This window comes from Haliaeetus leucocephalus, unplaced genomic scaffold, assembly GCF_000737465.1.
Source record: "Haliaeetus leucocephalus isolate CR32 unplaced genomic scaffold, Haliaeetus_leucocephalus-4.0 Scaffold120, whole genome shotgun sequence".
Classification (NCBI taxonomy): Eukaryota; Metazoa; Chordata; class Aves; order Accipitriformes; family Accipitridae; genus Haliaeetus; species Haliaeetus leucocephalus.
Window position 1 is genome coordinate 147,265 of NW_010972556.1, and position 22,343 is coordinate 169,607.

At 37.6% G+C, this 22,343-nt stretch overlaps 1 protein-coding gene across 1 annotated transcript in view; it reads left to right on the forward strand.

Annotated features, from left to right (window-relative positions):
* HCN1 (hyperpolarization activated cyclic nucleotide-gated potassium channel 1) overlaps positions 1-22,343 on the forward strand; it is a 190,630-nt gene that overhangs the window by 74,878 nt on the left and 93,409 nt on the right. Inside the window, exon 4 of the mRNA XM_010585827.1 lies at positions 19,297-19,458. Within this exon, the coding sequence (XP_010584129.1) occupies positions 19,297-19,458 (162 nt within the window). The remainder of the gene's footprint in view (positions 1-19,296; positions 19,459-22,343) is intronic.

The following is a 22,343-nucleotide window of genomic DNA, read 5'->3' on the forward strand; positions in this document are numbered from 1 at the left end:
AGAAAACAAAACAACCCAAGAAATAAAAACTGAAGTGAGTAAGCAGATGCTGTGGCTGACGTCCCTGTCGGCTTCACACCACTGCCGAGGAATCCTCCCACCTGGCCCATCTTTTGTTGGACTGGAGGAAATAAATGCAAACTCAAGCGTGTGAAACGGAGTTTCACACATCTGATACAGCCAATTAATGTGCTTCTTAGTTTTCCACTGTTTTGGTAAGGTGGGAGTTTGGAGGCAGGAGAAGAACGGGCTTTTTTCCTGATCATTCATTTCCTTCTAATATACAGATTATTTATTTTGTAATTTTCTATGAGAGCCAGGTAGTTTAGAGTTAGTGGCTGAAACAGAGAAAAAACTTAATTTCATGCTGTTTCTGGAGTTAGCATATGCCCTACTGTCAGGCTGGCAAAACTAAATTGCATAAAACTCCTTTAATACATATTTTTGTTCCTAGGAATGCAGTTATGAATAATAAACCTAATTCAGAATATCTGAGCTGTCAAAAATTCAAATTCATAAGCTTATGAATACCCCTAGGTGGCACTACATGCTTTTTTGGTTCAAAAGTAATCAAATACTTTATATGTAAACAAAAGCAAACTCATAACAACTTAATACATATGTTGATCTCTAAAATGTTAATTGTATAATAGATTCCATATTTTCTCTAATAAAGGTGGCTAACAAGTTTTTTTATAACTCGCAGAATAAAATAATTCTTGTGTGAGGATTGCCTGATATTATACTAGAGTTTATTTAGAATTTTGTTGTGAAAAATATGTACAAGGACTTGAATACAGATTTTCCTTTTAAAAAGTATAAACACTTCATGAAAATTTGTTTGTGTTTTTTATTTAGATTTTAACATGTTTAAAATTTCCCCAGTAAAGCCATGCCAACAGCAAGAGACAGGACAAACAAGAGTGGACTGGGTCTGAGTGGTTGACCTGTTTGATAGGAATACCGGCTCTACAATAAGACTCAGATACAACGAATTGAAAATGTTATACAGAAATATTGTTTTTTTCTACATCAGGTGACAGCCATGTGTCTCAAGACACTAATGAGTTAACACATTCAGCAAGATTTGAAGAAATTTAGACTTTTTAAAGGTAGCCAACAGAAGTTATGTAAGACAAGGTTAGTCATACTGTATTAAAATCAATAGGAAATCGGCAAACCCTTAAACTGTTAATCTAGAATAAATTATCCCAGTTTTGTTTTTATTTGCTTATGTATTTCTTTACATTCATATTTAGGCTTTTTTGATGGAAATTAGCACATCGTATGTGAATTAATCCTTTCTGGTGACCAGTTAGGGTTGCAGTATGGTAATATGTTCTTTTTCATCTGTTGACAACTTTTAGTGAGGAACTATCCTAAAATACAAAATCTGGGCAAGAATGCCCCATGGGTTTCTGTAGAGATAGATGAGTGCCACGAGCCTGCATCAGCTTTTCATGCAGTGCAAACACGGGGTAGTGCAGCACTGGGGCATCAGTGCGTGAGTACCCAGGCTGGCTCATCACTCACATCCTTGTTGCATAGAGTCTAGGTGTCAGAAGAGTCTGTCAAGGGAGCACAGGAGCTATATCTGTTATTTCCTACCCTCTTCATCCCCCACAACCAGGAAGAAATGCCCTTGCAGGTTGGTCCAGCCATCTTCCAAGTTTCTTACTGCAGGGAACAAAGATCTTGCTGGCCCTTGGAGAGCAGAGAGCAATAAGCCCAACTACTGCAGTAAAATAACCTAGAAAAACCTCTGTAAGGCTATTTAGGTGCTAAGATTAGAATGGAGTCTTCCCAGGTGTCTTTTAAATTCAGTGGAACAGAGAGACTCTTCCAGAGGGCAGTTTCCATCATGCTGGTTTCCTTCTCTGGCAACACTGGAGGATTTTTCCATTGAGGGTGCCCAGCTGGCTCATTCAGTGAGAAAGACAGGAGGCTTAGGGTTGGTCTGCGTGTGTGGTATGAGAGGAGAAACAGATGAGAGAAGTCTTCTCTGATTGTTTCTCTTGGCTTTTTATACAGAAGTGTCCTCCATGTGAATCACCATTATCACTGTGCTCTAACTGGTAAATGATATATACAGGTATAGGTCTGTATATATTTACATGTAGACTTTTCAGTGTGATCACAAATATCAACTATATTAATAAGCCTCAAAAGGTAAAGCATGACAGCTGAGCTGCTAGTGATACCAAAGAGGAGTCTCTGTGATAGCATTTCTTAGCAGTCATTAGTAGTGGTGACACCTGGGCCATTGCTGAAGTAGCACTGGGAAAGGTGGCTTCAGTCCTGTTGTTTTGGGGACAATCCTTTCTGTGACATCTAGTGTGAAAGAACTGAAGTAACCAAAGCTGAAAAACACAGAAAACCTTTAACTGTGTCCTGAAATGGTTAATATTAGTCACAAGGCACTTTTACAACTAATGCAGTGTTTCAAAATGGTGTATGTGGGACCTTTGTCACACCAAATGCAGTAATGGAAAAAATAAGTCTGAAAGCTGAAGTGATTGGGGAAAAAAATAAAAAAAGGCATCCAGCAGCCTAGTGGATTAAAATGAAATAGGCTATGTGTTGGAGAAGAACAAAATGTTCAGACATCCTGGGTATTCATTTTATGCATTAAGCTGCATGGCATTTTTTCTGAATCATTAATTAGCCAGGTCTAGGTGATGTTGCAAGTCACTTAGCAGGGCAGTTTTTTTACATTTTTTAAAGCTGGTGTAAAATGAGCAATAATAATAATAATAATAGGAATAGCAAGGACACTTTGTAATAGGGTTGTGCATGTTCTCCATGCTGGTTTTCAGTGTTTCATGATTTGGGCTGTAGTTTATATTTCTATACACAAATTTAACAGACAGTGATGTCCCTTTTCTTTCAGTTTCCTGCTAAATAGTGTTTAAGTCCACAGCACGTATTAAACAGTATCAGTCTATTTTCTCTTAGGTCATCAGGTGAAGATACAAGAGTGGTAAATACCCATAAGACAGTAGTCTTCAGTTGGTTAGATAAGATTCAGTCTCCATGTGAATCCTATGTAAACTGCAAAAGATGCAAAATCTAGTAATTTGTCTCTAGCTTGCTTTTCAGAAAAGAGCATGTTCACCATCATGGCAAATTTTACTGCTACAGATAAATGCAAGAACATGTAATACAGACTGGTAAAATGTTGCTGTTTGTTGATAAAGACACCTGCATGTTCTCAGTGCCAGGAGTACAGAGACACAAACAAAACTTGAACTTATATTTATTTTGATGTAGAAGATATATGAGGAAATGTTAATGAAGACTTTTGCTATTTCAGGCATAAAAATAAAATGTGCGACGTGATAAAACAGGGAATAATACTTGAAACTAACTAAAATCCATATGAACCACACCTCTTATGTTTCTGCTATCTTTACCACACAGTTGACTCTCCCCCTTGGCTGCTGGATTCATGCCTCCCAAATCCTTTCTCCTTTTATGGTTGGGACATACTAACTGCCGTTTAATTTAATTCAGCCACAAGAGGACAGGGAAAATTCAGTGAAATGCTGGATCCACTGAAGGCAATTCCAAACTACTACTGACTTCCGGGAGAAAAGGATTTTCCCTAGGATACCTGAAGGTATATATATCCTCCGAAGGAGCTCTGTACATTCTTAAGTAAAGAGCTTTTTGAAAGTGAAGAAGAAATGGGGCAGGTGGAAAAGAATTGTGAGTTGAGCATGGCATCTGTTGGTGCTGCGTTTACGCACAGAAACAATGCATTTGGTAGTGAAACTGTTGAGGAGAGTGTGGCTAAGGTAGAATATGGGGTTTTGATTGCTTAAGAGATTCAGGCATTTATCAAAAGCCCAGTGTTGCTTCTGCATATATCACTGTCATGTGTCATCTGTGTATATTTATGTATGCATACATAGAGAGACACATATACAGTTGATATCACATATATGTTAGTACATTATATCCAGCATCAGAAAACAAATTGTACACTGTTTTCCCATTATAACAGTTGTACTTGAATGAATAGAAAAGATCTAACAGTACACTAACAGAATAACATTCTGCTTGTAACTGACAGAAATACTGAGAGAGCAGATAATTGTTTTATAATTGTGCTCCTTCAGAAGGGAAGAATCAATAATCACTGGGGTGCAAAGGGAAGACAAATCAATTGAAAGGAAAACAAAAAAGTTTGAAAGAAAGATGTTGGAGAAACCTGACTGATTTAAAAAGGACTTAGTCTGTGATTATAAAACTTTTTCCATCTTTTGAAAATAATGATGTACTTTATTAGTTGTTTTGTTTTGACTTTCAGAGCTAACGTTCCCTTTGTTGTTACCATGATGCGATGAGCTCCTTGCTTCATGAAAAAAAAAAGAGTGTAATTAATTATTTAAGCTTTTTAAAATATAAATAATATTTATCAATGTTTCTGCTCATGGAAATACACTGAGTGCTCTCACTCCATAATCTCAGGGGAGTAAAGGGGATGAGCATTGTATGTGGGAAATTATATGTGGGAAATAGATGACCTCTTTGTGCTGGGTGCACAAGAAAGAGTGTAGCATCCCCAGAGGGGTCATCTGTCTGCTGTGCAGCCGCTCTTCATCCAGATGGGTGGTAGGGAGCCAGGGACGAGCCGTGGTATCCGTGTCTCCTGCTTCTGAACAATAAGCCATTCTGCAGTTAGTATTGTGAAGATGTGCAAGTGAGCAGAGTAAATGGAGGTCTTGTGTGAAGCACAGTCTGAATATTGACCCTGAGGTGTGTTAAAAGACAACCTCTTTATTTATTTTCAGTATTTTTATTCCAGAAATAAAAGTCAGATGGTAGCAGGTCAAACTATAAAGGATTTCCCAGAATGATTGTGATTGTGGGTTGGGTTTTTTTTCCTTCTTCTATTTAACAGTGAAAATTATGACATTTTATTGTCTAGAAAACATGTGGATGACCCAGGAATTACTATTACTTGTTCTGGCCATCAGACAGGGAAGAAAAAACTGTATTTGGCAGGTTGATTTATAAAAAATGGCAGTTGTTTATTGTTGCTTCTGGGGCTGGGAATCTTAGAGGAAGTTCCAGGCAGATGGACTAGCCAAGTGACAGGGTCATTTGGGCAGGTGATAAATTGTCCAGAGTAATTTCAGAATTGTACTTCAGGGAATACTGCCTGGTAGAGAATTGAGTAAGTGCTACTCCACATTCAGCAGTCTTTCAGAAAACTCCCTGAAGCCTGTTTTCGTTGCTTATAGCCTGTCTCTGCAGGGCAAGGGCAGGGTAGGCAAATAGTTTTCACAGCTCTGTAAAACAACAGCTTCTCCTTCCTTCTCTCCTGCCCTTTTCCCTTCCTCGAGTGATGCCACACGCACGCACTCCCCACAGGCACACAACAGTCGTGCAGCTGGAAAAGTATTCAGAGATAGAACAGTATCTGGCTGGTGGGATGGGTTGCTTGGGAGCTCCTCTTATTTTATTTTCACCGCCTCATTAGAAATAAGAGGGGCTGATAATTAAGAGGGTCTGCCACCATCCCCACACAAACGCTTCAGGACACCCTGACTCTCTCTGTAAAGGGCTCAGCTTATGTGCCCGATCATGGCATGTGGGCAAACCTCGGCAACTGGAAAAAAATGACAAAACCTGAATGTCCTGGCATTATTACCATATTAGATGTTGTCCGAAGCAGTGGATGGGGAAGGGGCAGCCTGCAGCCCCAACGGCAGCAGGCCGGTGCTCCTCCCCGCACTCACCACCTTTGTTGCTCAGGGCCGCGCTTCAGCGCTGCTGGTTTTTCCGTCCTTGTTGACCATGTGTGAGAGGCTGTCACTCAGTGCTGCTGATGGCACTACCTGAACAGCGTGCAATCTTACTGACCCCATTTCCATGCGTGCTGAGTTGTTTTTTGCACGTACTGGTTACAGTTACCCTCCTCCCTCTCGCCACCTCTGTGTTTTTTATTGTTCTCTTCCTGGGCTATTAGGTCTACCATGTGCAAACTAGGCCTTTTGAAACACTCGAAGCACCTAGTGCTTTAGCTGGTGCTGCCAAACTCAATGATAAAAATAACTGTCCATTTCACCATCGCTCTGCAATTGCGTAAATACTGTTCTTGCTATTCAGTCTCCGTCACAGCACTGTCCCAGAGATGCAAACTGCAGCACTGAGAGCACACAGGATAAACATTTCCAGGATTTAGCCTTCTGGAAACAAAGGATTTCTGTAATTTAGGCCTAAGTTAGTAACAGTAGGATGATTGAAATATCATTGCAAACTTGCAAACTCTTCCAGTTTTATCATAGGCCTTAGAGTATTGCTTTTCTCTCTAAGTCCCGGTTCCTGGAGTTGTGTGGTCTTGTAAATGTCTCAGATTTATTACTGTTTTCTTTTTTTATAGCTATTTTTAGCCTCCCACCAATTTCTGAGGGAAAGGCAGTTAGGCCTTGATAGGCACACAAATAGGAACAGCCCAAAGCATATTTTTAAATTAATCTCAAGTTTTATGGGGTCACCTAAACCACCATTGTATTGGCTTGGAGTTGGCAATATTGCCACAATGTGGTAGTTGAAATACTAACCTTTTAATGGCAGCCATTGGATAAAATCACTCTGAAAAAGGATGGACAGGGTTATTTGTTCTAAATCAGTGAACCTTTTCTGGATGCTTTTTGGATGCTATGTTCATGTTCTCTGTGGGAGTGTATGAAAAAAATGAAAAACTAAAGAGGCTATGGCACAGGGACAGGATATAGAAAAATTAGAACATTGGGAATGGATGGACTGAAAATGTGCTGCAGGGATGCTCTGGGGCACAAGAGTAAGAGAAAGCACAGAAACTGGAGAGAAATTCTGGTCTACTTACTGAAAGTAAATACTTTTCTTCCAGATGTTTAGTAATAGAAGAGCCTACCTTTAAAAATACGAGTGAGTCAAAATCTCAACACCAATTTGGAATTGCTTATAATCCACAAAGAGAAAGTAAGGATGCTCTTTACTTTAAAAAAATGTACATGATACTATAGCAATCTTTTGCTTTAAACGTGAACTCCATATAGAAAGCAGAAAAGGAAAACGTGAGGAGGTCAGAGCTGTACAAAATAAGGGCTGGACAGGAACAGACTGATGGAGAAGGAAAGCAGTAGGTTGCAGCCTGTATTGTAGAGGAATGCACTCAAACAGCAACAAGAAAAGTCTCCATCTTTTAACAGCGATGTAAAGGCAATGGAAGATAAAACTATTAAATATCCCAAAGGAAATGTCCCAAAGTTTTCCTTCTGTTCAAAGAAGAATTAAAAAAAGCAGATGTACATGGCTTAATTCAAAGAAGACCATGTTTGCTTCAAGTTTGTAGCCTCAAGTTTTACTTCACTATGTGTCCTCTTCATTGGCTGTCATATATGAGTTATGTTGTTGCTCAATAGCCGGTTTGATTCCAGCTGGACAGTGGTGTCAGCTTCAGTGTCAGCACACAGAGAAAGCAGAAACAGGAGACTGGAAAAAGACTGTGTGGGGGCTAGTGTATAGTAAACCCACTCAGAAGCCAACAAGTGAATGCGGTCTGTTCATAATAAAATGTGAAACGATGTTTTTGCTTTGCACTGTTGACAAACGTGAGTATTGCTGTGTTATGCATTATTGCAACACAGCATTGAACCATAGTCTGTGATGTCAAAGAGGTAATGCTAGCACCTGCCTGCACTGACTACTGTACTGTAAGAGTGCTTTAATTGCTGGTGTGCTTGTTAACACGTAGGGTCTAGAGATGGGAGTCAGGCAGTAAAAGGCTGCATGAAGTGCTCTTGAGAACAGACAAAATTCTGTCACTTTTGCTTTTTTAAATAATAAGCTGTAAGGAAACAACCTAAATTACTGAGCCTTTAGCAATGTGGTCTGAGAGTAGGATATTGCCTAGAAAAGCTCACTGCTTGTTGCTAAATGTGTAATTAAGGCCCTTTGCAGAACACAGGATGGATTAGCTCTGTGGAGCAACATGCAGTTGATTTTTTTTACATACATTTGCATCCATAGGAAAAGGCTGCAGACAATCCCACAGGCAAAACGCTGCCAGTAAATCAGTGCAAGACTGCAAGGAATGAACGCACAGAAGATTGTTCCTGTTACCAGGTACAGGATGGACTGAGATGCTGCTCTGAAGGAGATCTGGCAATAGCATCTAACTAGCAGAAATGTTGATGCACTAAACTAAAATATATGAGGAAAGAGGCTTTTCTGGGACAAATAAGGAGATATATTGTCTATCACAACATGAATGGCCAACTGAGAGCACACACAGACATAGAAGTAATTGTGCAAAAGGTGTTTACTTGTATAGTGTTCAACAACAGATCACTCAAGAATCAGTAGTCTCATAAAATCTGAATGCAATCATAAAATATCAAGCTCAAACCTCTGAAGATAGACCACAGATGATCACCTGGGGTGCCTCCAACGTGAGCAAGAGCTGCAGTCGGGAACCAGAGCTGGCCTTTGCAAAGTGCAACCTGGTGGTTATTCAGTACTTAGAAAATGGGGCAAAATATTATGCAGCAAAGTTTAAGCGATTTATAGCTGAAGGGCTATTTGAAAACAAGACATCTTCATCAGATCAGCTAGGAAACAGTAGAAAGCCACTGCTAAGACATCCAGGAAAGTAAAGGCAGAGAAAGTAAAGGCTGGGCCATCACACCTCAGCAGGAATAAACCTAACGCGATGATTGCTAAGATGGGGGCAACCTCCCCAGGAGAGACGGTGTGCCGCGGCCCAACGAGACACTGGGCGAGGCTGGTTCGGTGAGCAGCTCGCTGTGCAAATGGGCAGGGACGAGGAGCGTGCAGGAGCTCCTCTGCACGCAGCGGTCAAGCGGCGTGGAACGCATTGACCAAATTAATGTGTGGGAGAGTGTGAGGCGAGAGGAGGGGCGTCATGCTGGGGTGGCCAGGGGCTTGGTGCACATCCTGCACTTCTCTTACCAGTATGCTAGAAAAAGTGCAAGAATGATACAAAAGAAAGCCAAAAACCATGGGGGTAGGAAAGTAGGAATGTTTAATTTAGAGTAAAAAGTAATTACATGGTATTGTTATTTTTCAGTGGAGCTTTCTGTGTTCAGATGGTGAACTACAGCTAGGCATTGTGTTTAACGAGGTACTAGTTAAAAAAACCCAATTACTAAATGTTAACTCTTCTTGGAGAGACCATATAATAGTAAGTACTGTGAGTGGTACCATGATTTTACACATTAGGCTTGCTGTGCACTGACAGTTTTCTTTTTCAAAATACCTTAGTGTAGTAAAATAACCATGTTAAAATATAATCAATTAATTAATTAGTTAATATTAATTTATTTGCTAAAAAGGGGGGGAGGGGGAATAGTCCAGGCACAGTGTCTCCTTATCAGCTCTTCATCATTATAACTGATAGCATTAAAGCACAAAGTCTAAATAGATCATGTATTGAATCCCGAAAATTTTTACCCATCAGAAGCAAGAGTTATTTAAATAATATTTTGGAAGTAAGCAAAAACCAAAGAATCCAAATAGGACCATAAAAGAACACTTCTTTCTTCTTACTGTAGTTCCTCTTTTCTGATATTACTTGTAAGCCTTTTTTAATCTTTTTTTTCAATACCTCACTTTTTCATAGACTATCCTTAGAGATCTGTAGAGATTTTTGAGTATCCAGAACTGTATGCAAATTGTGTTTGTGGGTATGCAAGCATACACTCACCTTTTGTAATAATGATAGTCATGTATTTACCAAATGTTGAACACAGTTACTAAAATAAAATAATTTACTGTCTGAAATTTCTGCTCAAGGTAGTTTTATGTAATAAACCAAGTAAACTTAATATTTTACAAAAGAGGGTATTGTATGCAAGTCTCCAGAGTAATTTCTTTAAACTGGTAATATTTTTCTGACTGCATTAAGTTTTTATCAAGCAACTGAATTCTTAATTTCTGCTGGCAATTTTTGAGGAAAATTATTAAGACTACAATTCTGGCATGTTCTTCCTACCTGCCCAGGCATCAGTTCTTTTTTGGTATTTAACTTTTAAAACCCCAAAAGGGTTTATATGATTTTGAATGACAGTAAAATTTTAACTGTAGACTTCATTTGCACTTTCCAGAAAAAAGTCTTCTATAATGCAATTCAATTAGCCATATAATTTTAAAAATAATTTGTCAATATTGTGAAACATTTACTTAGACCTCAAATCATTTTAATATATATATGTATGTAAATTAGGACAATAATTTATTCACATCTATACTTTTAGATGCTATTTCGTTGATTTTTATGTGCATGTGTGATTCTGAAATATGAGTGACTTTATCATATTTGCTATTACGAAGATTTTCAAAGGAAGAAATGGATTTTCTGTGTTTTGGGCTTTAAGCATCCACCTGATGATGAGTTCTGGCTTTCACACAGTGTTGTGCACTAATCATCTGCTTTGACTTCTACTGATGGTCTTGGTTTTTTTATAAGGATTGGCCTACGAACTCTTCTTTTAGATTACTATAAAAAGCAAAATTTACATTCTAATACAGTATGGAATTTTACATATTTTATTCACAGCTTATATTTCATCTTAACAACCCAAATATATAAACATTAAAATGTAACAATTGTGCCCCATAAAACAACATTTGGGGGCTTTTTGAAATGAAGGTATCACATGCTATTAAAAGAAAGCATTGTGAATCAGTTTGGTCTCAGAACTTTTATTCCACAGGAAATTTAACATAATGACTTTCATTGTCAATTTCTTGCCCATTATTTCCATGTTTGGAAGTTTAACCTCAACAGCTTCAGTAAGACACCAACTTAAATTCCCCAGGAGAAATATTCCTCATAATTTCAGTTGTTTGCTCTTAGATCATTGTGTTGTTGTATTATACTTAGGACAATTAGTTTGAACCTCAGATATGCAGTAGTGTGGTAGTAGGGGTAGGCATCATGTAAAAAGAACTGGTGATTTAATAACGTTAATGAACCATCCCCTTAAATCTCAAACTGTTTCTTTTGGGGGTGTAGGATGATGAAAGAGAAAACTTTTCCTTACTCACACACGTTCATTTGCTTCCCAAGCCTTGTTCTGGCTGAGACAAGAGAAGCTCCTTGAAGTATTTTCAGCCTGTCATGACATAATAATCTAGTGAAAAGAAAAAAAACCACCAAGATAATTTTTTTACAGAAACAGTAGTTTCAGATACAATTTTTTAAACATGCAAACTTTCAAGTTTCTGTGTACATGCAATTTTGTAGTGCTTCTCCTACTATCAGAAAAGATCTGATTTCATTTCTTACTCACAGAGTTTGGAAGTTAAAGCATGACTACCTCAAAAAAAAAAAAAAAGGATGAAGTTTAGGAAAATGCTGAGGTTGAAAGATTGGTTACATGTGTCCTGTTTCTAAAATGTTGATTGTAAAGATATATTGTTCTGGGATATGCCGTTACTTTCTGTGTATTTATAAATACTTCCTGCAGAGTATCCACTTTGTGTTTATTCATTTTTATTGAATTTCACTGTTGGGTCTGGGAGTCTGTCGTGTCCTGCTGTTTTCAATGGCAAGTGAAGCCAAGGCACTGCCCTGTTCCTCTCTTTTAAATACATGGCTCAGAGAAAAAGACCGAGCATGCCAGGGGTAGAGTGTGATTATCTCCAAACTTACGCTTTAAAAATGGAAATCAAAAAGGTTCAGGGTTTGTGAGACTTGAGTGATCAATAAAGTCGTAAAATAATTTTATCAGGCATGGCACTTTCTGTGAGGACTTTGGTACTTCTTAAGGTTCTCCCTAAATTGTCTCAGCATTTTGGACATATTTTATGGTAGATTTCTTTACAAATATATGTCTGGTACTTATTGTTTTGGTTCACATTCATTACGGATGAAAACTGCTTGTGTACGTATATGAAAACTGGGGAACATAGGCTTCAAAAGCTGATATTAATTGCTAAAAATGCAGGCAGGTGTCTGACTTTATGCCTTTATGTTTGAAATGTTGTAGGCAGTGATACTTTTTAGGATTCATGTTGGTTGCTCTGCTGCCCTTTTCAGCGCTGTGGGAGTCCCTGCCTTGGCCTTTCTGTGGGCAGATGAGTGATGGTGAATAACTTTTTTTTTTTCTCTTGTTGCCATCAGAGTACATCTGCACATTAATATGAGAAACAGTTTGTCTCACTCAGCTAGTAAGAAAAATCATAAATAATATTTCAGGCTGTTTAGAGACTGGCTGTATCTTCAAGCTGCTTTCTTTGTAAGATATAAATAATTGTGAAAGATAATAAATGAAATGTTCCTTCTAGCTCAGGCCCACTCACAAAGGTCTCCAGCTTGATTTCAGTGATGCTGTCACTTGAGATACTTGGCCCATCAAGAAGCTTGAGCTGAAGGTCAGGCAATGCTGATGCTTGAAGTAATGCTGAAATGGGAACACAGCTTTACTTCAGGCTGACAAACCCTCAATCTCTGTGCTCATGTGCATACAGTTCAAGTATTTTTTGCCATAAGGTCACTTTCAGTTTGGTACTATGACTTAAGGAGAAGACATTCAACTAAATTTTGTCACAGAGGCAGGCTGTTAGCATTGCATGTTTGTGTCTTTCTGACAGCTGTGAACTGTTTTTTGTTTGTTTGTTTTTACTTTGCTTCAGTTAATGAAGATAAAAGCTTAGTCTAATAAGGTACTTGCTGTCATCTATATAAGTGATGAATGAGACCTCCACCTGTGTAACAGTGAACATTAGCACTGTATTTTTTATTTCAGGATCCTGAGTTTTGTCATTCTTGGCTTGTTTTTTTCACTGTAGAACTAATTTAGATGTCCAAACACGTCACACACATTAATCACAACAGGATAACAAAACCCCACATTTTGGCAGTGAAGTCATGCCCTCTGTGTGAGAGGTAATATTATGGCATTGGCCAATTTACAGTAGAAAATATATATTGTGGAATTTATATATAGTAAATAAATTTTGCTTCCTGGTTATATGTGACCTTTCCAAGGCTTGCTTCAATCTTCCTTCAGCAAAGTAGTTTTATTAATGCTTTCAGATTTAACCTGGATGTAGTGCACTGTCACATTTATGTTGTTGTGCTGTTCTTTTTGCTCCACAGAAGCTGGTTTCCATTTGTACATGCCTTGAATTGGAATAAATGGGACTTCTATTGTAAAACCTAATGTCAGGTTGACTCCATCTAGAAAATAACAATTTTTAAAGGTCACATAAAATAAGCCATTCTCAACTCTTTTTTCTGGATATGTTTGATTAAAAATAGTTTGTTCTGTTTATTAAATCACTGATATTTTCCCTTCAGGGCCAACTAAAGAAGCAGCAGATCTTTGCATTTCTCATCAGGTTAAGGTCACAAATACAACTAGATTAAATAGTGCTATATACCTTTCCCCACTACTGAATTATCAATGATGAATTATTTATCATAAAACTAAGCACACACATCAGGAGTCAGCTGAGTGCAAAATGTTACCCTGAGGGCATAACCAGGCATTTCAGTCAACGTGTGTTTACACCTACTTGTGCAGATATATTTTCAGTGTAGACAGTAGTAACTTGCAGTTGGCTTTGGTAGGAGTTGGATCAGACCCATAGTATCCCAAGTGATATTTACGAAGAATGTTTTCTAAAATCAATTTGTAGAATATGAGATGGCTAAACAAAAAACCATGATTGCATTTCATTGTTTAAAGTAGATTGAGAGATGGATGCTCAAAAAGAGGCATTGTGCTCTCATCCCTTTTTATGTTTATTTCCTGGGGAGCTTTGTTACAACCACTATCTTAAAAGTGAACATTTAGCTCTAGTAGGAAAATTTGGATCCTGTGGTTTATAATCTCTGTCTAGTTGGTGCTCTGAGGGATAAACGTAATAATTCTGAACTGACCCAGAGATTGAACCAAACCCGCCTTGTCATTTTTATAACTGTTATTTTGCCCTGCAGTCTAGCCTGAAGTTCCAGTATTGCCCTTGGTACAGCTTTCAACACGCTTTCCGGAACCTCCATGCAAGTGTGCAGCTCTTTCTGTCTCCCCACTTGTGGCTATTTAATATTCCAGACTCCACACAGCTCACTTAGTATGAGTGTCATTTCATATTGCCCGAGGCATGATGCAAATCCTCATATGAAGATTAAACCCAAGCTAGTTTTGTGATACTGAGCACCTTTAATACTTCTGAGGGGTGGAAGAGAATAGGTGTCTGGATGAACTCAGTGATGTGAGATTTGAATAAATTTTCTAGGAAGTCCTAAGACTTACTTTTTTATTTTATTTTTAATTCAGAATTAAATTCCGATAATTTATATAAATCAATTTTTATATAAACTGAACCTCAAACTGAACTACAAATCACAACTGAACAAATATTACATGACCATTATCAGAAGGCAGAATAGGTAACGTATGCATTCCACGACAACACTTAGCAGATTTTGTGTTCGTTTAGTTAAACTGTATGTGCACTATTAATTTACTATGACAGCCCTCAAATACTATTAAGCAAGTGGGTTGGCAACACTGCAACAGTTTTTCTGTCTCAGGCTTAGAAATCAGAGTTAGCAGGACCAATTTAAAGTATATGCTGCATTATAAATGTGAGGAAGGAATAGTCTTGCATCCTGCTTCACACATGGGAATAAAGAGTAATTATTAAAGTGTGAGTAAAAACTGGGATAAAACATGAACTCTGACTTCTTCAGCAATTTCTTATTCTCTGTGATCAATATTTTGCCAAAATATTAGAAACTGTTAATCTGTGGTTACATTTCAGCCATTGTCAGATGCATTGTCAGCTCTTCAGGAAAAATTCAAGGTTTCCAGGGTATTGAGAAAAGTTTATGAAAATAATATAGGAAGAAATTATGAGTTCTCAGAAGTGAGTTCATAAACTAAATTTATTATTAAATATGATTTGGAAGTATATAGAAACTGTGAAAAATGACAGTATTGTAGCCACCCCCCCCAAACAAACATTATAATAATAAAAAGTATCATTGAAATTGAAATGAAACTGAGTAGTAAGCAAAAAGGAGAGATATCTACTAAATCTTTCCTATTATGTGAAATAAAAATGTGGAAAGAGTTAGTTCTCAAAGGAATTTTAATTTTTTCTCAGTTGCAGTAATCTCACGTCACTCTAGTAATTTTTTTTAATGTGTTGTCCAAAATTTGCACCTCTTGCTGGTTAAGCTGAATAATTAGGTATGAAATTAGGAGTCTAAATAAAGTCGCCAGATTTTCAAATGTGTTTGCAGCTGCAATTCCTGCTTATTTGCATGACATTTGCGCATGGTAATTGTTTAATGATAAACAAGCGATTTATATTTAACTACCTGAGTAACGGGTTTAGGAGCCGAACTTTAGCTGTGTGCAAGCGTGCAAGTATTTGTATTATTTTTGTTATGAGTATTATCTTGATAAGACATGCATTCAAACAGAAAGATTTGACCACACATCTGTGCTGCAAAATCAAGGTAAATCGATTTGTGGTCCTCCTACATTTCTTCCTTTCCCACCAGAGGACCGGCCAATGGGCAAGCCACCATCTGCTGAAATTAGCCTTCTGTGCTCCAGTTCATCTCTTAACAAACATTTCACACATCTTCTAGGAGTTTTAATAAGGATTAGTTCATTAATACAGGAACTGTACTTTGTGCAAAAAGACAATGCTATAAAAATATGACTTCTCTTACTGCTTTTGTTTCAATGTATCACAATCAGTTCCTGAATGGAAGAACACAAAATATTAAACATGCAGTATATGACTTGCGTCCACAGGGTAGTTTGGCTATTAGTTTAAAAAAAAAACAACTGTACAAATGCAAATTTGTCAATATCTGTGCAGTGAACAAATGTTGTTCACTTACAGTGTATGCTTTGGGTATTTAAATGTTTTTTTCCAACCAAGCACACATTTCCATGACATGTTCCTTTTAGGAGAAAAAAACTCAGCTTTTATTTCTGGACAGAGATTATGCAGAGATGCTTAGAAGGTTTTTTCAACATTTGCTTCAGATTTTTCTTATGAAGTTATTGTCTTTAATACAGGGTTATCACAGTTATTAGAATAGGCTGCACAAATATTAGACTATATAAGCAAAAGATGAGTGATAAAAGTATGGTATGGTTGAAATGCTGATACAATGTTACCATGTTAAGCAATCCAGATAATATCCAGAATATGCTTGTGCATTTTTAATAATACTGACCCTGAATGCTAAGCTCCACAGGGGCTATTTCTGGAGTGAAATGTTTCAGAAATGATGGAAGGTTGCAGTGTCATACAGACTGTTGCAGTCATTTTCTTTGCTGGATTTGATTTCACATATAATTTTCAATGTTATTGTTCTTGCAGTATGTGACCATTTCCGCAAAGGCACGCTACTAATGAAGAGGCTTTGAAGAACAGTAGTTACACAGTCATACCACTGTGACAAGACAGAATAGTCCTTGCAGAGCCCAAACCCAACAGCAGACCTCTTTGGTTCAGCGAGGCCCTTTAGTTCCAGCTCACTGCTCCAGCTGTTTGGCTTGAATTTTAGTCTCCCTTTGTAATATCTCTTTCTGTGTGTTGGTTCTACTGGCTCATTTGGGATGCCTTACTGAGCCATCACGCAGTCTCATGGGGTAGGCAGGGAGCAATACACACGTAAAAGCTAGGCAAGATCTCAGAAATGCTGAAATAAATACCTTCGCAAATCTATCCACTGCCTTTTTTTCTCTTCTTTTTTTTCAGTGCACATTGCCCAATTATATGATTTTAAAATTTGAAATGCGAATGTACCAGCACAAAATGCTCTAAAATCTTGGAAATTCTGTGTCAAAGTAGGAGGGTTGCAGACCATGTCTGTAATGTGAATTGATGCCCCAAAATGGGCTCCATCCTAGTGAAAGAGCCGTATATTTTTTATGCAGCTATGATCACAGGATACATGCACAATCTGTCATGGTGCCTGAGCCCATAGTTGCAGAGGCAGGATAAAGATTCAGGAGCCTTGGGTATATGCAAGTGCTGGTTTTTGGACTCTGGAGAGTTTTGGAGAACCCCGTCTTCCCCTGTGTATCACATCCACCTAGGTGCATGTTTTCAGAAAAGTTCTCTTTCTAAATACAGAAATGAAGATGTTTGTGCTCAGTTTGGCTCTGACTGTCATATTTGTGACCCATTTTTTAAAAAATACTCAGTATCCAATACAGTGAATTATTCTGAAAATCTAGTCTCTTACAGTAAAGCCTAATGGGAAGCTTGCGGAGGTATGAAAACAGCATGAGTGGGACTTTGATTTTTGTCCAGCCATAGTGTAAATTTGCGATAAATTTCTTTTCTGGAGCAATAGAAAATTCGAGGGAAAGATGTGATCTCTGTGTAAAATATGTATTGTTTCTGTCTGATAATCTGCACTTTTTCGGACAAATATTCTAGGGGAAATCCTGCTTTCTCTGACAAAACTTCTGCAACTTTTCATGTGATCAGGGATTCATCTGCACTTTGCAGTTGTAGTATAATAACCACATGGATAAAGTGTAACCTGAATGAGTGTTAGTGTTCCAAAGCAGTAGTAATCCTGCTATTTTTTCCAGTTCTTTAAAATAAAATTATTTCACTCAGTTCATATCATGTGATTGAAACTGTAGCTATTGAAATTGCTGTAACATAAATACATTTCTTAACAAGAGGAATGTGTAATGGTGACACTTTTCTGTTTATTTGCATTTACAGTATCTCCTAAATATCAGTGTCATCGCCTCAATTTTGACAGGAGCTAGATCGTGTTTGGATAAGACATGACATTTTGAATAATGTTACAAGCATCTGTTTCCAATGTGTGTCAAACTGGGATTTGGAATATATTATCTTAAAATGCCCTAGATTGAAAAAATGTTTTGCACATAAGGTTAATGTCTGAGCTATGTTTCTACTATGCAGGTTTTGCAGTTTGGGACTCAAAACATACACCATCATTTTCAAACAAAACCAAACTCCCACTAACAGAAAATGATGTTGATAAACACTGTAACACACTCTCCATATTTGCACTTGCAGTCATTTACAGTGTGGGTACTTAATTTCTTCTTTTAGTTTAGACATGTGAAAGTTAGGATACAAACGTTCTCTCTTCTTTCATATGTGAATTCCTTTATTTACAAAAAGCTAAATGTCATGTGCCAATATGCCTGTATACTTCTGGCAATCTAATGTTTTCAGCACTAGCCTCTGATTTCTATGTCTATCTGTAAAATTAAATAATATTTTCTACTTAAAATTCCATGAAACACCAACTGGCCATTTTTCATCTTCTAAATGGAACTCCTGCATAGTGATAATTATGCATGTGAAAATGTCACATATTTATCTTGAGTTGACTGAATTGTGTAATAAGTATTTGTAGTTAGGAAGTGCTTTAAAACCAATATAGCAAAAAAGTGCTAAATAAGTGATTTTCTCCATACTATTTGGCAGCTGACTGCTGCTGTTCATGCTAATTCTGTCCAACAAATTTGCCCTGAAACCTGAAAATGTCTGTGTTGTTTTGAAGAGGATATATGTGATTCGCTGTAAGACACTTTTCAGATGCAAACTTTTTTTGTCTAAGAATGGAAGAATATATTGAAATCTAAATGGTTATATAAGTTTGATATAAACTTAGCTACTACAGATGTAGTAGCCACTGGATTGTCAGGATTTTAGGAAAACTGCTAATGATTAAGAGCGATGAACTACCTTTTTGTCATTTTGCTTGGTGAACTGGAATGTGCAAATTGGATTAATAGTATAGAAATAGAAGTCCAAAAATATGTAAAATTACTTATATTGTTTCCTCAGATTTTTGTTCTTTTAAGAAGGTAAGAAATGTGAGGGTGAATCTTTTCTGAACAAGTCATTGAATTTGTATTTCCCACAACTTTGTGAGTATTTAGACACCGGGTTCACAGCCATGTAGTGGTCTCACTACTTTTACCAGGCTTTTTTACTTTGTGACACTTGCTTCAATTGAAAGGAGTTGTAGGCTTCAAGAAAATACTTTAGTTGGTGACTTCTTATCCAAAATATGCCTTTTGCAGCAGCTTATGTAACACTGGTGTGCAGCCAAGAGTCAGGTGTGTGAGCACAGCTCTCTGCCCAAATTAATGTGCCCGAATTAATGGTCCTTGCTGAGAAATCTCAGCTTTTTTAGAACTTCAGGATGATACTTCCTTTCCTTTAACTTGCCCAATGAGAATTAAATGGTTTGCATTTCTGATTTGCATCATGTACATCACCTGTCATTTTTGCCCATAGATTTTCCACATGACGTACGATCTGGCCAGTGCTGTGGTGAGAATCTTTAATCTAATCGGAATGATGCTGCTGCTGTGCCACTGGGATGGTTGTCTGCAGTTTTTAGTACCATTACTCCAGGATTTCCCACCAGATTGCTGGGTGTCCCTAAACGGTATGGTTGTAAGTATTGTTCATTTTTCATTGTGCTTTCTAAATATTATTTTTTTAAACAGTTAGCTTCAGACTTAGTTGTAAAAACACATACCTAGTAATACAGTGCCCTGCAATTTACTCAAGGTTACTTTTGGGTTTTGTTGACTGACTTGTTAATGAACTAAAGTTTGTTTTGTAGCCCTCACTACCAATAAAATGATATTGATTCATTGTCACTCAATGAGCCAGAAAATGCTTTCAGTTTTAAGGTAATTCTAATTTATTAATGCTCATTCCCTCAAAAAAGCCGCCAAAAGAAATTTGGAAACACTCAGTTACCCGTGCTTTCAATTTAGGCTCTAGTTTCAGTATGCTCCTGAAGATACATTATTGCTGTTTGTTTCATCTAATGTTGTCCTCAGTTTGTTTTGTAAATAACTTCTGGGTCATCTCATGATCCCTTTACCAAGTTGTTCCCAACTTAACAGTCAATGTGAGTTTTTCTAAGTAAAAAAAGAGAAATAGATTTACTTCTATGATACTTTTGTGTCTTTGTGTTCAAGGATGGCATGTGGCTGTTCCTTCTTTATAAGGAAGGGTAATGATGTTCTGCTTGCTTAGCATGTGCCTTGAAGATCAATGGCTGTGAAAAATTAAGTAGTTTTTATCAAGTCAGATAACGAGGTAATAGACAGAACATTTTCTTAGAAAATACACTGAAAAAGTTGTTGAAATGTGCCTATACCAAAAAACCCCAAGAAACTCTCTCATTGGCCACTTACAATTTTAGAATCAATAAAACAGCACCTTTGCTGTAGATGAGCATCTTGCTCAGTCCCACATATTTCTGTTGTAGAAACATAACAGTATTTGTTCCTTTAGGAATGTGATGTTGCGCATTACAGTGGGAGCTGGTTGACTAAGATTGTCAGTCATACAGACAAGTATTTGCAGTCATCAAGCAGCATCTTTAATGATAAGCAACATGTTTGCTGACACCTCATTGTGCAGCTTTCCTAAAAAAATAGTGACTATCTTGAAAAATGGGATTGCTACAATAAAAGTAGGTCACCAGGATGCTGACTGGCATGTCTTTACATTCCGCTGCATTCTGGGTTTTGCTTTGTAATATCTTCCATTCACGTTTACAAAGGGTACATTTTCTACCAGCTTGTTAAAGATCTGGATGAAAACCATGCTAGTGAGTGAAAGGAAGCCTTGGATTACACTTAATTGAAGTATTTAACTTTTAAAGAACATTGAGCTATTAAATTCTCTCCCATAAGAAGAGCTACATTTAATCTAAGAAGGCTGTGCACGTTGTGCACATGCTCAGGGAGACCCTTCTTTCTCCCTGCCCACACTCAGGTTTTTTTTATGGAAACAATACTCTCTCCTTACGGGCCACATACTCTTGGAAAGATCCTTTTTGAAAGTTGCACTTTTTTTTTTCTTTTCTTTTTGGTTTTTTTTTTGTCTGGCAACTGAATCTGTCACTGTTGAATAGACATTGTGGGGAGATCTGAAAATTGAGCAAGATTATGTTCAAGCATAGGTAGTCTTTTCGTCCTATGGCAAGAGAAAGAGTTGTGGACTGCCAGCCTGGAATCAAGTACATATCTAAGGCCACTGGTGGGGGAAACAACCAGACCTTTCTTCTGACCTTGTCATGATGTTACGAGACATTTCCTGATTGCTTTCCAGGCTCTGGAAGTGAATTCTTTAGCACTGAATACAGACAGAGAAGCCATCATGAAGTATCAGTCCTCTGAAATTACAGAGGGAATAGACGGATGATGATGATGATGATAATGGTGATGATGGTTACATGCTTTGCTGGTGTATTCAGAACCTAATCAACTGCTGACTTTGGAATTTGGAAAGGCTTCATGTTCCTCGTACTGCAAGAGCTTTAGGAATAGGGGTACCTTACTCGCCCAGTATACTGTAGCATAGAACAATTTAATCTGCTCTGAATTTTAAAACATTTGTTACTGCAATGACTGCACCTGATACTGGGGTTTGGACTCAAATGCTGTTGAGACAGATATCTGACTAGATAAGAATATTAAGGCCTTTGTCTGTGAACTGGTAGTGATGGCCATGGCGAAAGGCCAATGTTGTCAGGAAGAGGAGGTCTTTCCCAGCACCAGCTAATGCACCTTTCTGTCAAAGTATTCCCTTCTGGCCAGATTTTAGTCAGAGATTTTAGTAGATTAGTAGGTAAAGATAACTCCTTGCACGTGCACACTTCTGGAGTTTTGTTCAAATTTCTGAGTCAAATAATTCTGAAATACAACTGCTCTAAGAAAGGCAAAATTGGCCCTCTTTGAATTTCAATCTTTTTTAGAGTAGGGGAGTGTTTGTGTGAGCATTTTCTGGGTTTCAACTGTGGCTCCAAGGTACAATCTTTAAAATGACATTGTTACAAGGGCTAACCTCAGGCTAATACATCAATTTTGCTTTGAAGTAAAATTTTAACACTTACACGTAGTGATCATTTGCTTGAAGACTTATTCAAGCCAATGTGTGCTCAGCCAGAAGAAGTTAGTTTTCCAATATGCAAGTCCATTGCAAGCCAGAGCAATTGCTGATAACCTGATGCTAAAGGAAGTAAGGATGCCATAAGGATGACATGCTGTCTCCTCAATAGGCACAGCCTAGCATACTCTTCCAGCACATAGTTCCCTTCTGTCTTGTACATTAGTTGCTTTAGGCTGCAGAGTGCAAGAACAGCTTCTAAAAGCCTTCTCCTGAAAGGTATTTCTTCTGTATGAGCTGATACGTGAAAGTATTCAAGTTCCACAGGCATGCTCATAGTTTTACTTCATACTGTTAAGAAACATAACATAGGTTAAATTTAATGTCACGAATGAATGAAACCAAGCTGCATTTTGCTTATTGCCTCTCTG